Source organism: Gymnogyps californianus, chromosome 11 (genome assembly GCF_018139145.2).
Source record: "Gymnogyps californianus isolate 813 chromosome 11, ASM1813914v2, whole genome shotgun sequence".
Classification (NCBI taxonomy): domain Eukaryota; kingdom Metazoa; phylum Chordata; class Aves; order Accipitriformes; family Cathartidae; genus Gymnogyps; species Gymnogyps californianus.
In genome coordinates, this window is record NC_059481.1 from 24041055 (window position 1) to 24055060 (window position 14006).

The following is a 14006-nucleotide window of genomic DNA, read 5'->3' on the forward strand; positions in this document are numbered from 1 at the left end:
GCTGCCACTGCCCCGGCCGGCGTTGTGACACGCAGCCGTCTCTCCGATGCTCCGTGGAGGATCCTCTGCGATCCCTTCCCAGGGGATTCACTTGCAGGAAGGCGAAACCTTGCTGTTAGCCCCAGCGTGTGAGAGCAAAGCCGCAGACCTGTTTGTTGGCCCAGAGAGGCTTTGCAAACCACAGAACGGAGGAGCTTTGCGTCCCATAGCTGCTGGCGTGGCTGGTGCAGAGCCCGAGCAGAGCCCGCTCGGACATGTTGGGGTGCTTTCACGAGGAGCACCCACCTGCTGCAACTTCATCTCAAAGTCGTCTCATCCGCTCAAACGAAGCTCTTCTGGAGTCAGTTTTCTCTTGCCTGTGCACGCAGCCCACAGGGACAGGGCTACAAGGCTAATGGGGGGGTGTCTGTTTAATCTGCAGAGATGTGATGCTTCTGAGAACTGTGAACGTGCCGGTGCCCCTTGGCAGGGGGAGAGACGTCTGAACGCCCCCGAGGACTCAGGCTATGGCTCAGTGTCTTTTAATGCCGTGTGTTTTACAGTGCATAAGTCGCTGCATAAAAAGCCGCCCTTGGCTGCATCCCAAACAGATCCCATCAAACACATTTGCCACAGGAGGCTTTTTAAGACTTGACTTAAGCTTGGCCGATGCCTGAGTGAGTCCCACCCCATCCTGCGAGCGAGGGGTGAAGGAGGGGAGAGCGGGGACTTGCTCCCAGGGCTGTCATGTCGGGCTGTGCAGATCAGCCTGTGCCCTGGGGGTGGCTTGAGACAGCCCTGGGGGGGTGGGATGCCCAAGGCTGCAGGGATGAACCTCAGAGGCAGCGGATGGATCCTCGGCATTGCCTCCGGGTATTTTGGCGAGACCGCTGTGCCGATGCGGTGAGTACAGAGCCGGGCTCTGGGAGATGCAGGTGGCAGAGCGAGGGGAGGGCTGGGGTATGCCCATGACAGCACCGGCCCCAGGGCAGAGGGTTGGGGCACAGTCACTAGCAGGATTTCTAAAGGAGGCTTCATGTCGGCGATCGCTTTGAGGCCATCATCTTCTGGGAGCAGCAGGGCCCGGTGAGCGTCCCCTGCCCCTCGGCCGAGCTTCGCTGGGCAGCACTGGGGTCTCCCCTCTGCTGCTCTGCCTGGTGCAGGGGCTGTCTGTCCTTCCCCTTCCTTCTGTTTCATCCAGAGCTGGATGGGGGGGGCACTGCACGCCCCGCATCCCCCCCAGCCCTTTCCTCTGTGCTGCACGGCCGATTCTCCTGCCGACTTCTGTGCGCAGCTGCCCAGGATGCTCCATTGGCCTGTTGCCGCTGGCCGAGCGCCATCGCTGCAGCAGCCGGGCGAGCAGGACGGGCTCTCCCCGCACGGCCGCCTGCGAAGGCAGGGTTTGCACCCCGGGACCAGGATCACCCTGCTGCAGCGGCAGCGCTGCCCGGGGCTCACCGCGTCGGATCGCCGTGTTGCTGCCCTGGTGCCTGCCAGGCTCTGGCACCGGTGCCGAGGGCAAGTCGTTTTAGCAGCTGCATGATTGCAGCCTGAACTTCGTGATGCTATAAATGAAGCGCTATTTATTTAAAATGCAGAGGCATTTATCATACTGTACCAAGCCCCAGGAACAGGTTAATGCCAGACCCGTGGGGTTCCCTGATTGCACGGCCTGTGCCTGCTGAGTGATTATTTGATCAGATAATGCACATGTTAAATGTATTTGTCGGGAAACAGAAACCTGTGTTATCTGAAGGAGGCAGCGTCGGCTGTCAGGAGCAGCCTTTGATCTGCGGAGACGCAGCGTAAAGCAGGTCCCCCGTCGACTGCAAGGTAAAGCAGGTCTCCCATCACCTGCAGCGCAGCCGTTCCCACGTCCTTCGGCAGACCCCAGAGCGCGGCCGAGGGCAGGCAGCAGGGAGGGCTGGCAGGCTGAGGGGCCGGATCCTGCCAGCACATCCCTGTCAGCCCGGGCACCTGGGTGCCGTTTGCTCTGCCGTAAAGGCGCAGAGACAGCAGGGTCTGAACGATTTTACCTCTTCTCCCTCTCTGGCCCCAGGCGAGGGGGTTTCCCAGGGCAGCAGCACCTGGTTTAAGCTTTTCAGAAATACATAAAATACTGGGTTTGATCCCAAACCTGACACAGACTGAGAGGACCCCGCTATCGGCAAGCGCTGAGCCTCAGGGGATGAGAGCACTGCGGAGGTACGGCTCTGCTCAGCATGGAGTCGCTGCCCTGGGACAGATCCTGCGGGCAGCTCCGCTGAGCAGAGGTTCATGAATTATCTGGGTTCTTGTCCACAAGCAAAACATTACAGTGGTTGATTATAAATTGGATGGAAAACTTTGGAGTTGTTAAATTGCTGTCGTATAAGGGGTTTGATATACAGCATGGCACAGCTGTACGCTTGGTCTGGGCAAATCCCATTGCTGATAAATCAGCTTGCATGGGGGTCTCTGTGGCCCTTGGGGGTGCAATTCTGGAGAGCAAAGAAAGCGTTGAACCAGAAGAGCGTCAGTATAGCTCCTTATTCTTCTTGGCTTACTGACTTCAAACCTTTAGCCCATAGGAAAACCATTTCTGGAAAAAATAGTGATCATCTTTTTGACAGAGAGGACGCACAGCCCATCTCCAGCAGTGACCCCCACAGCTGGACGAGCTGTAAGTGGGGTCCTGGGGGGCTGTGAGTGGGCGTCACCGGGGGTCCTGGGGCCCCCGGCTCTCTCGAGTGCTGCATTTCCACACCAAACGCAGGAAGGACCATGGTGTCCTGGGCCCAGCACTGCTGTGGAGCAGCTCACAGCACTCAAATTAAGCGTGTGCTTCAGTCTTCGCAGCGCTGGAAGTTACATTTTTAATAATTTTGAGATGTATCAGATTTTATATCTATAATACTTCAAAATTCCCTATTAATGTTCAGTCTAGCACTATCTGTAAGTTGTACTGGCACACAGGACCTTATAAAGCTGTAATTCTCATTGCCCAGATGCTCCCGCTCTCTCCAGAGCGGGGGTCTGGCAGCACAGGTGGGTCCTGCAGAAAGTATAAACCTGTGGAGTCCCTCTGCCACAGCCCGCAGCGATGCAGAGCCCCAGGGACAAGGAAGGGGGAAGGTTTTTTTCCTAAAAGCTCAATAGCAGAAAAGGGCACAGAAGAAATATGCTAAAAACAGGCAGGTCAGCACTGGACTCACGCCGTAGTGCCAGACCAGGGAAAGACTGTGTAAGAGAGCCAGAAGAGAGCCAAAGCAATGAGCTGATGGTGACCTGTGCCGTGCCTACGGCGAGGGAGTCCAACAGGGATCACAACAGCAGCAAAGCTGCAACCTTGCTGATCTGACTGCCTGAAAACATGGGCCAGGCAAACAGACCCCAAAATTCGCAGCTTCCCTGCCTAAAGCTTCACTGCGACTCAAGCTGCAGGGTGATTCCCAGGCAGACTCTGACCTTGGTCACAGTTTTCTTTATGCTTTTAAAATACCCTGGGTGTTTCGTGGCGTTCAGGACATGTTTGAGGTGGTTGCCGTTCTGCCCCGCTCACGCTCTCACCACGCTCTCGCTGCATGCTCCATCCAGCTGCCTGGATGCAGATTTGTTGTCCAAGTGGCCGTGGGTTTTGGCCGATGCTCCAGCCTCCTGCCGAGCCCTGGGCAGCCTCAGCATCCCGCCTGGGCGCGGGCCGCAGGTCTCTGGATGGGGATGGGGACTGGTGCGTTACGGGGTCTGCTCCCAGCTACTGTTGGGCTGCCCTCAGGTGGGATGGGAGATGGTTTCTGAGCTGAAAATATCAGCACCAGGGAAGCTGGTGGGATTTGCACCGTCCTTGGTGTCACCTTACAAGTTTCGGACCCTTCACCACCCGGCGTGCCCCAGCTCCTCTGCACCACTGCCATTGTCCTGCCGCTTTGTAAATGAGTTTCTTTGTCTTGCAGAGAGATGCCAAGGGCCAGTACCTGTTCGACCTTCTCTGCCACCACCTGAACCTGCTGGAGAAGGACTACTTCGGCATTCGGTTTGTGGACCCCGACAAGCAGAGGGTGAGAGCCCTTCCTGCCCGGGCTGGGTGATGGGGTTTCTTGCAGCTCGGTGGTATCGGACTTGTCCTTGCTGCTGCAGCTGAGAACCGGAGCGTGAGGCAAATGGCTGCAATAAAATTTGGTTTAGGCAGTGATGAGGGGCTCTTCCCCAGCAGTTCTCCCCTGCCCTGCTGCTGGGCAAGGCGGGTTATGGGTGCCCTGATGGCTTTGCCTGTGGGAAGAGCATCTACTCATGGCCCCCTGAGCACCCTGGGGAGACCCCCCTGCCCCTTCCCACCCCTTCTGCCAGAGCCAGGGCTGAGTCTCGTGCTGCAGCCCTGGGGAGGGGGGGCTGGGGTGCACCCGGGATCTGGGAGCAGCAGCCTCGGTGTCCCGGCTCCGCTGACGCATCCTCGGCATTGGTCGGATTGTGCGAGCCAGAGGAACTCGCACAGCTCTCAGATCCCCGCGTGAGTGGTGAAAGCATCTTGCGTTTGCAAAGTGAGAGGATTTGGTGCTATTGCAAAGGCGAAGAGGGAGAGCTCCTGACACTGGGTTTGCAGGACTGTTTCTAGCGCAGAGTCGCGTTTTAACACCGAGATTAGGCCACGCGACAGCTTTGTGCCGAGAATCCAAACACTTGTGTGCGTTGCCTCGGGCACTGAAGAGTGAAACAAGACATCGGAGTGCATGGAGCCGAGAGCCCCCGCGGCAGGACCCGGTCTGACCCAGCAGTGCAGCTCTCAGCACGGATCCGTGCAGAGTCCCGCTGAGTCCCGGGGCAGCTGCGGCGGGTCCGGGCAGAGGGTGGCCCAGCCTCTCGCAAGGGCAGAGCCCTGCGGGTGGGTCCCGTGTGCCGCAGTCCCAACGAGCTGGATTTCCACGCAGAAGTCGAGTGGGTGAGTCCTGCCGCTTCTTCAGGGTTAACTGTCCACGCTCCTTTTAAAAGGCGTGCAGAACGCAAGCTCTGCACAAACACGTGTTAAGTCGCTGCTTGCCGTTAGAGCACTTGAGGCTTGTGAATGAGAAGCGCTGTGAACGCGCTCGCGGGCGTAGCTATTAATAACAATCTTGTGTTGCGCTTCCTGCTGATCAATATGAGCCACCGTAACAAACAATTTCTGCTCCCCCAGGCACCTTCTGCCACGTCTGTTATAGCGAGCAGCCACTGCTGAACGAGGAGTGGGGCACGGAGCTGCTCCCTCGCCGCTGCCCACAGTGGGACGGGGCCGGTCTGAGCCCCTTGCTCCCCGCTTCTCCCTTCCATGGGCACCCACTGACACTCATGAGGCTTTTCTCACCCGGAGCAGTAGCCTCCTCTTCCTCGTCCTCCCCACCTTGCTAAGTCACGGCTATCAGGGGCGCGTGATGCTGCTGCCTCTCGCAGGGTCTCTGGACCGTCACCCCCCAACGTCACCTGTGCGCCCCAACTTGTGTTTTCTGGGCTCTCTCCCTCCCGACTTCCCCAGTCTTCTCCCAAATTTGCCTCCTGGCCGTCGTTGTCACGCTGATGCACGGCCTGTCTGAGGGCTGGATTTGCAGTGGGCTGCGGAGTGGTGGCTCTTCAGCGCTGGAGAACGGCATTTTTCTTGCACGATGCTGAGGGATCGTTAACTGCCGCTCCGCTTGTGTCGGCTCTTTGTTTCCCTGCTTTTTGGTGAATCGCCTCTTTAAACACATGTAGAAATAAAACCCTGTGCATAATGCATTATTATGCATCATCTCTGTGGGCACAGTCGGTGGAGAGAGAAGTCTGCGCTCACTGAGAGCTCCGCATGGCGCTCTGGAAAACCCCTTGGCACAGTCACTGCGTGGAGGAGGTGTACTGGGTTTTTTTCTCGGAGCATCTTCTCTTGCAGCAAATGAGCGGGCAGATGGAGAGCACAGGGTCAGTGTCTTGTCCGAGCTGGTGCAAGGAGAGGACGTTTCTCTGCTGTTGTGTGTGGTGGGTCAGTGTCCAGGGCCGGATCCTGCTTCTCCTGCGCTCTGGATGCAAAGCCCAAAGCAGGCAGTGGCTGCCTGCAGCAGCATGGGAGCCCCTCGGGGAGAGGGGTGCGGAGACAGAGCTGGCACGCTCGGCGATGCCGAGGACACTCCTTTTACTGGTGCTTTGCTTCTCCTGGGAATAATCTGATTCAGTTCAGGCCACGAGGGCTGAGGCAAGAGCCGTCGCTCAGCTTTGAGCAGCATCCCAGGACGGCGGGGGGGGAGACCCCTCCATGTGAGAGCCAGCCCCAGCCCTGCAGCTCATGGGCACTGTGGCTATCAAAGAGCTGCCCAGGTTTAGCATTTCCTCAGCTGAAAGAGCTGCATTTAAGCCTGTGATGAACTAAGCTGTCACTTCAGTCCATTATTTCTGATGCACAAGTCAATATTCCTTATTGAAAGTGTGCTCTGCCACGTGCCTGACTGGCAGCCTGGGCTGGGGGGGGACCGGAGGGGGGGGACAGCGAGCGGGGCCAGCCTCTGCTCCTGCCCGGGGCTGGGCTGGCAGCCACAGCGCTCGTGTGATGTGGGAGAGGCGGCTGCTGCAGCCCGCAGCGTGCTCCAGGCACAGCTACAGCTCCTGCCGGGAGGGCGCGTGGCAGTCATTGAAAACCTCTTAATTTTTAAGCGTGGCCGGGAGGAGCCTGTGCACTGCCCTGGGGCTGCTGCAAGTGAGATGCATCTATAGAGAGCACGGGGCCACGGACAGCAGAGATGCTGCAAAGTGAAGAAAAAGAGAGAAAAAATCCTGCCTCCTTACCTGTCGTTTCCCGGCACTCTCTTGGGTCTGGATCAGGGCATGCTGGCACTCAAACCATTCAGCCCAGTCCAAAAGACAACGGTAGTACTTCCCAGCGTGGTGGGGACTGTAGTGACCTGGAGGTTCCCTTGGTCCTGGGGTGAGTTCCTGGGACCGGGCAGGTGTTTCCCGCAGGAACCCTCCATGATGTTCCCCATCCTCGGGGCTGCTGTCGGGTCCCACGGGGCTGCCCCGCGCCCCCAGGGCCTCCCAAAGCCTCCTGAGCAAGGGGCTGCGTCCGCACAGTCACCGGAGTTACCAACGCGAGGGACCAGACCCCCAGGTAACTGGGCATGCTGTGGCCCCCTTGACTTCTGCCACTGGTTTTTGCAGTGCTGCCAGCAGCACATCTGCATCGGGTGCCAAACGCACCCCAGAAATGCCCGAGTGAAACCCAGCCCAGTTTGTGCGGCTGCGTGGAGCCACCGCTCACTGTTTTTGTCTCAGTGGTGGGCATTAATATTTAGAGTTTTCTATGGCAATCCCAGATTTCAGTGATGTCTCTTTGTAGGTCTGTAATCTTTTGTGCTAACTAGTGTTTGCCTTAATTGTAGTCATTTTGCTTTGGCGTTTCGGGGTTTCCTCTTCCCAACACACAGGCATCTGAAGCTGCTTCTTGACTGACAACACGTTGTTTCCTACATGTGCCTGCCCAAACGTTGTCAAATGAAAGCAGCAGCTATTGCAGAGGCTTTGCTGCCGGCAGAGCTTGATGGTTTCTTTTTGATGGCACAGAAGGGTAATTTCAGAAGTACAGGCTTGAACGTAACCTTCCCGTGTCATGCTGTAATTACAGATCCCGGTTCCGGTTGGGGTTAGCTTGGGTGATTGCAGCCGGTTGTTGCAGCCAGCGCCGCAGAGTGGTCGCCCTCCCCGGCAGAACCGCGCTGCTGTGGGCTCCCGCCTGCCGGCACTGCAGTGGCACAGGCAGCCACAAACCCCGGAGCTGCACGTCCCACGGCTGCGGTGGGGGTCAGCGGGACGCCGGGCAGAGCCCCGGGGGAGCCCCGCGTTCCCCAGAGCTGCCAGCGTGCGGGAGGTGGGTTTGTACTTCTTGCACGCAGGACCTTGATTTAGGCTTTAAAAATCGGATCTCGAAGTGAGCAGTCCGCGCAGTTCTTCAACGCCATCCAGCGCACGCGTGCAGCTACGTGGCACCAGCGAAGGGTGATTTTAACAGCTGGGGACCAGGTGCCTCGGCACAAAAATGTTCACCTCCTTGCTGCGTTTGCTTACTCAGCTAGCTGGCGAGCAGAGCACCGAGAGCGGGAGGTTGCTCAGGCTGAAGAAGGACGCCTTTGCTGTGTAGCTTGGCCACGTTGTTGTCACAACAGAAAACTGCACTTGCCCTCGGGGACAGCATGTCCTGTTGGGCAAAGGAAGATGCCTCGTGGCGAGCAGAGGGGTTTTTTTGCTTCTTCACTTTTGCCCCGAAGAGTCGATGTTATTAATTGAAAAGTATTTGTTATGGAGTTACTTTAATTACCTTCTTTTTCGTTTCAGCATTGGCTGGAATTTACCAAGTCGGTTGTGAAGCAGATGAGGGGTGAGTATTGCTGCGAGCAAACGTCCTGGACAGACAGTGTGTGCTCCTTTCATTTTAGATGTGTTTCCATTTCCTCTGGTCCTTCCCCTCTGGGGTCAATTCCCAGCACATCACATCTCCCAGAAAAAGGGCTTTTTTGATTATCCACAAAGCTGTTCTGCTGGGTCGAAAGTGGGATCATCCTCCACCAGTCCCACTGCAGTCGCATTGGGCTGTGCCCCAGTGGCACACGGGCACGGGGCACCGGCCCTGCTGGAGACCGGGACAGAAATGATGGGGATGAGCAAATGAGATTTGCCAGCACCAGGGCCCACCTGGCGAGCGGGGAGCGGGCTGCGCAGCCGGCAGACAGTGCCATGGGTACTTCCCCGTGGCTTTACCCGGGACATCTGCGCCTGCCATGGCCACCACAGTGGGGAATGGCCCCGTGCCCATCTGCTTCCTCCTTACCAAGGGCAGCTGGGTGTGTTTGGGGGTAACGGGGAGGGCAGGAGAGACCCCCAGCAATATCTGACTGTCTCCTTGAGCGGGGTTATTCGGGAGGATGAAGGGGACAAACCCTGCCATTTGGTGACCGCGGTATCACTGTTCTCGCTGCAGCCCAGCCTCCCTTCACCATGTGCTTCCGCGTGAAGTTTTATCCCACAGACCCCGCTGCTCTGAAGGAGGAGATCACCAGGTAAGGATGGGGCACCCGGGGCGGTGGGACCGGCCAGCCCCACGCCGGCCGGCACCGGGCAGCAAAGGCTTGGCCAAGGCAGGAACGCGCTCTGCCGAGCTTCCTTTTATAGTCAAGGGGGAGCAACAGCCATTTAGATTTCCAAACAAACCTGAATGTTTCTGGATTGTCCCGACTGAGGGGGAAAAGTGTGGAAATGCCCACTTGTGCTTTGGTGGCGTGTGGAGCCGCCGTGCCTGGCGGGGAGCACTACCTCTGCGTTTAAACCCACGGACTTGGTCTTTGCCTGCAGTCGGTTACAAAAACCACATGTCCGGGGCAAAGTGCTCAGAGTGCAGCACTGCTCGCCGTGACATCCATCGCGGCTTTGGTACCACCCTGCTGATGCAGAGCGGCTCCTGGGCTGCACCGGGTGCGTGCCCTTCCCTGCAGCTCTCCAAAATCTCTCCTTCCCGCTGGAACCCGGTCGGTGCAGGAAGGTGGGTTCAAGCAGGAGCAGCAGTTCTCCTGCGAGAGTCCATTTTCCGTTTCTGCTAAGACTCTTCCCGCTTCTGAATCAGCTGTTCGTGCCACTGCCTGAGCACGTCCTTAGCTCAGGGTGTCATTACGTGTGCTTGGTCTGTCGGAAAGAGTTTGAGTGTCTCCAGTTCCCTTGATGTCCCCCTGGAAGTAATTAGCCACATCCCTTTTATGTAAGGGGCATGAATGCTCTGGGAGAAATGGGTGATAAACTGCGATGCAGAAACTTGACACTGCCTCTCTCGAGTTTCTATCTTTAGGGGCTCTTCATGCCGCTCTTCCTGCCAGAAGGAAGGACGTGAAGAGCACTCATGGAGAAATCGCAGCAGCTTTGGACAGCAAGCGTGACTGTGGGTCTCCGAGGCACGGCAGCCCAGGCCCCCCCGCCTGCCGTGGTGTGGAGGGTTGGGTCTCTGCCTGAGGCAGCTGGGCTGGCACCTTTGCTAAAGGTTTCTGCATTTTTCCCCTGGAACCTTTTGCCATTATTGCTGCAAATAATTCTTAGTTGTCTTTACAAGCCTGGCGTATGTTAGGGAGAAGGTAATAAAAGTGGTGTGGACCGGGTGCAGGCACGCTGGAGGGAGCGTGCCAACGGCACAGAGCACTGCCATGGCAGGGGCACCCCACCGTCCCCCACAGCCTCGGACCAGGGCGGTCACCTACCCCCAGGGCAGGACCCCTTGCTCCGCCGGCAGCTCGCCGCTGCAGTGCCTCCGCTGCCGCTACACCCAGCGCGGGGTGCAGGCTGCATCGTTTGCCCGCTCTGTGGTGGCGCAGGGGAGCGAGAAGCGCTTCAGCCTCACCCGAGGGCTGGGTGAGCGACAGCAGCCTTGCTTTTGAGTCTTGGGGGTGCAGGCTTCATTAAATGCTGAATAAAATTTGCTAGAGATGTTTAAAGGTGCTGCGGGGGATTTTACCTTGTAAGAAGGACAAGGCGAGAGTGTGAAAGGCAGCATGTCAGCATGCCGTGGGACCGGGAGCAGACCTGGCCTGTTAGGCTCAGCCTGGGCTTGACACAGGGCTGGCAGAGCTGGGAGACCCCGGCAGGCTGACGGGATGTCAGGCACGTCAAGTGCCTCGCCCCCCAGTTCTGCTAGAGAGGGAAAAGAGGGAACTGCCGTTAATCGCCCTGCTGATGTGTCAGGCACCACAATCTGCTTTTGCCTTGGTGTGCTGTCCCCTGGGACATTAGGTATGAGGGCTGAGCCTGGCCCCTCTGTGTGCCTGTGGTGCCGAGACCCCAGACCGGGGTGGGGGTCTCTGTGAGGGGCTGTGGCAGCGGGGACGCCCATTGGGGCAGTGGTGGCACGCACCCTGCCCATGCCCAGGTCTGTTGCGGCTCCCTGCGGGGCTGCCGTCACCTTTTAAAGCAAAGCTGGAAGTGAGTTCCTTAGCCGTGCTTAGATGTTTTCCAGATTTTCCTCAGATCGGGAATAAAGGCTCCCTGCTTGCCTCCCGGGTGGTGGGGGCATCTGGACCGCTCTGCTCCCCGCTGGATTCTCACCCAGGTAGAGAAGTTTAAATGAACCTGTAACGCAGAAAGTGAAGGGCAGATGGGTCAGCCCCCGGGCTCAGCGAGACTCCCGTCGTGGCTCTGGCAGGGGCCGTTTGCCAAGGATGTGATTAGAGGAGATGTGGCATGGATGAACCTCTGTAACTCAGTGGTGTCCCCTGGGCTCTGTCCTGCACTTGTCCCCGGCACATGTCAGTGGTGTTACCGTCGGGGCTGTGAGGTCCCTTGCCAGCCCTGCACCCAGGAGAGGGCTTGGGATTTGCCATCAGGGTGCTTTGGCTGATCAGGGGACTGTCACCTTTTGGGTAGCAGCTCCTGCTCACCAGCTGTGCTCCTCCAATGTCATGCAGAGACCAGGGACAGCTCATGCAGGGACCTCTCCTCTCCTGTCGCTCCAGAGATGGAGGCAGGCTCGCTGCCGCTGGATCTCGCACAGCGCCAGGTCTGTGTCTACCCGCGAACAGCTTCAGTTCCCCTTTATTCTCTGTTGTATCGTGGGGGAAAAGTTGCTGCTTCTTAAATGCATCCAAAAATTTATGGTAAAAACCACAGAGAAATAAATGATGAATGAGGGGCTGGCAACCTTCCCGCGATGCTAAAGCAGCCCAGCCATCTCCCGCCGGGTGAAGGCGGCAGGTTTTGGTGTGGAGCGCTCGGCTGCACCGCACACCTCTCCCCATCTCGTGCTGCTGCCACCAGAAGCTCCGGAGCATCCGACAGCTCTGCCCGGGGAGGGACCAGGAGCGGGAGGGCAGAGGGGTCCCTGGCGGGCGCTGGGATGGCATCAGCAGCATCTGCTGCTCCCCTCTGCCAGGCTGCGCTTTGCCACCCTGATTTTCAGACTATTTGGCTGGTTTTTCCTGGCTTCAAAGCAGGGCCTCTCTGTACCTTAGACGGTCAGCTCGCTCCTGGTGCGTGGGCATCTGCAGACCGCTGAGAAAAGTATCGAATCAATTCAAAGGATCCAAAAGTGTTTTGGGGCAAAAAGTGCTGGCTGCTGAGCCCCAGGAGCTGGGCCACTGCGGCAGGAGCCGGCTGATTGTCACAGCAAGCTCTAGGAGGGAAACGTTTCACTTTCCTTCTGCTTTTAGTCATTTGCATGTGTCCTTATGTGAAGTCCAGGCCAGGGAGATGATCTGGAGAAGCAACGTGTGAAGAAATGACTGCAGAAATGCTTTTCCTGACTATGCCCTGGATCTAGGTTTGGGGTGTGAAAGGGTGCAAAACTTGTAGGGTGCCATCTGCCAAATTGCAGGTAAGGGCTCCAGACAAAGCCAGTGAGCTGCATCTGTGAACACAAGGGAGAAACCATTGTTTGTGTCTGCAGCTGCAGTGCTCCCCTCTTCCTACCTCAGCTTTTACCTGTGAGGTACCTTAGTCCAAGGCAGGGGATCGTTGGCCCTGAGAAGGAAGCCCCCCTGCTTACCTGTAAAGAACAGGGACAAAAGTAGCACAAGCTTCTCTTGACATCTTCAAAGCAGGCTGTAAGCACCCTGCCGCACTGCGGACAGTCAGCTGCTGCGAATTGCGGGACCCCCAGCGTCTTGGCCCCAGATACCCTCAAATGGTGGCAGGTAGCCCTGGTCACTCGCTCAGAGTGGCTCAGTCTCAGCCGCCTGAAGCCGTGCAGCCCCGAACCCCTCTGCGCATCCCAGCCCCACGCTGGGCTGCCATGTCTCCATTTGCTCTGGCTGCCATTACACATTCCCGATGAATAGCTGGGGTCCTTGCTAAGCGCGTCGAGAATTAAGTAGGCTTACTGATAGAGCTAAATATATTTCAGGATTTAATTCTTGGGATTTTCAGTCTATTTCTGCAGGCAGCAAATGAGAGAGGATGTCTGGCTTTTGCAGCCTGTTATGCAGCGTGTTTGGAATATACCTGGACTGAGCTTTTTACTTCAGTTTTGCATTAATAAACTCTGTATTTTTGTTGGGCAGATCAGTTAGAAGAAGTAGAGGATGGTGACGTGTTTCAAAAACTCTTCTGGAGTTTGGTTTCCCCATGATAATGTGCAAAACTAATGAAAGCTTTGCTTGTGTTTCACAGAAGGACCCAAAACCCGAAACTAAAAAACCCCTTAAGATGTTGTTTGGAAGCCTGAGAAAGTTTCGGTTCTTCAGGTCTGACCTTAGACGGGAGACGCAGATTAGGAGGAAAGCATTTGTAAAGAGCCTTGTGCGCATTTGCTGGGCCTGTTTAGAAGCATCTTCATGTCCAGAATGCCAGTCTTTCTGCTGCTGCCAGGACGTGCGCTGCAATCAGCTTTCTTGGATAGGATTGATCTGTTTTTTCGTACAGGCACATTTTAGGGGACCCACAGAAGTGCCCAGGAATAGTTTCACATGTATACATCTTCTTGTTTTGCTTAAGAGGCATTTATTTAGTTTGCAGATTTTACATTTACTCCCAGCAACTGCAGCCCTGTGGAGCCATCAGGCCTTAATTTAAATGTGAAATGGCCAAAGACATGGTCTCTGAGTAACGACAGCTATTATGTGGGTATTAAGCTGTGCATACAATATGTTAATTGTATTTCTTTCCTTTAATCAGAGCTTAGCAAACATCTGCAGTTGTCAAGCACAGTAAGGAGAATTGAAATGCAGGTCAGGGATTTACCCTTGCGGAGGGCGGGAGCTGGACCCAAAGAGCATCGGGGACGGAGCCAGGCCAGGAGCTCGCTGGTTCAAGCTCAGAAATATTTCCCATCTTTAATGTCCTTTTCCAAGGCAGCCTCATCCCACAGCCGAGTGCTGCCCCAGGGAAAACTCCCCTTTCCAGGGGATATTTCCGAGGCATAGGCAAGGCTTTGGAAAAGCTGTTTGGTACCTGCTGAATGTTTTTGTTTGTAAAACCAGCTCAGATGTACAGACTTGCCCTGCCTAAAGGGAACGGGGGAGGTTGGAGGGGGGGGATCGGCAGGGTTAAACCCATTTGGCGATGCATTTTTTGTGAGGCGTATGCTAGGT

General features: G+C 56.6%; 1 protein-coding gene across 3 annotated transcripts in view; it reads left to right on the top strand.

Moving 5' to 3' along the window:
• The window catches only part of FRMD5 (FERM domain containing 5), a 113432-nt gene that overhangs the window by 81595 nt on the left and 17831 nt on the right, over positions 1–14006 (top strand). For 2 of the 3 annotated variants that reach the window (XM_050903624.1, XM_050903626.1), the window contains exons 2-4: positions 3912–4016; positions 8284–8326; positions 8927–9005. In XM_050903624.1, coding sequence (XP_050759581.1) covers positions 3912–4016; positions 8284–8326; positions 8927–9005 — 227 coding nt within the window. The remainder of the gene's footprint in view (positions 1–3911; positions 4017–8283; positions 8327–8926; positions 9006–14006) is intronic. The other variant, XM_050903625.1, reaches the window with a different exon arrangement.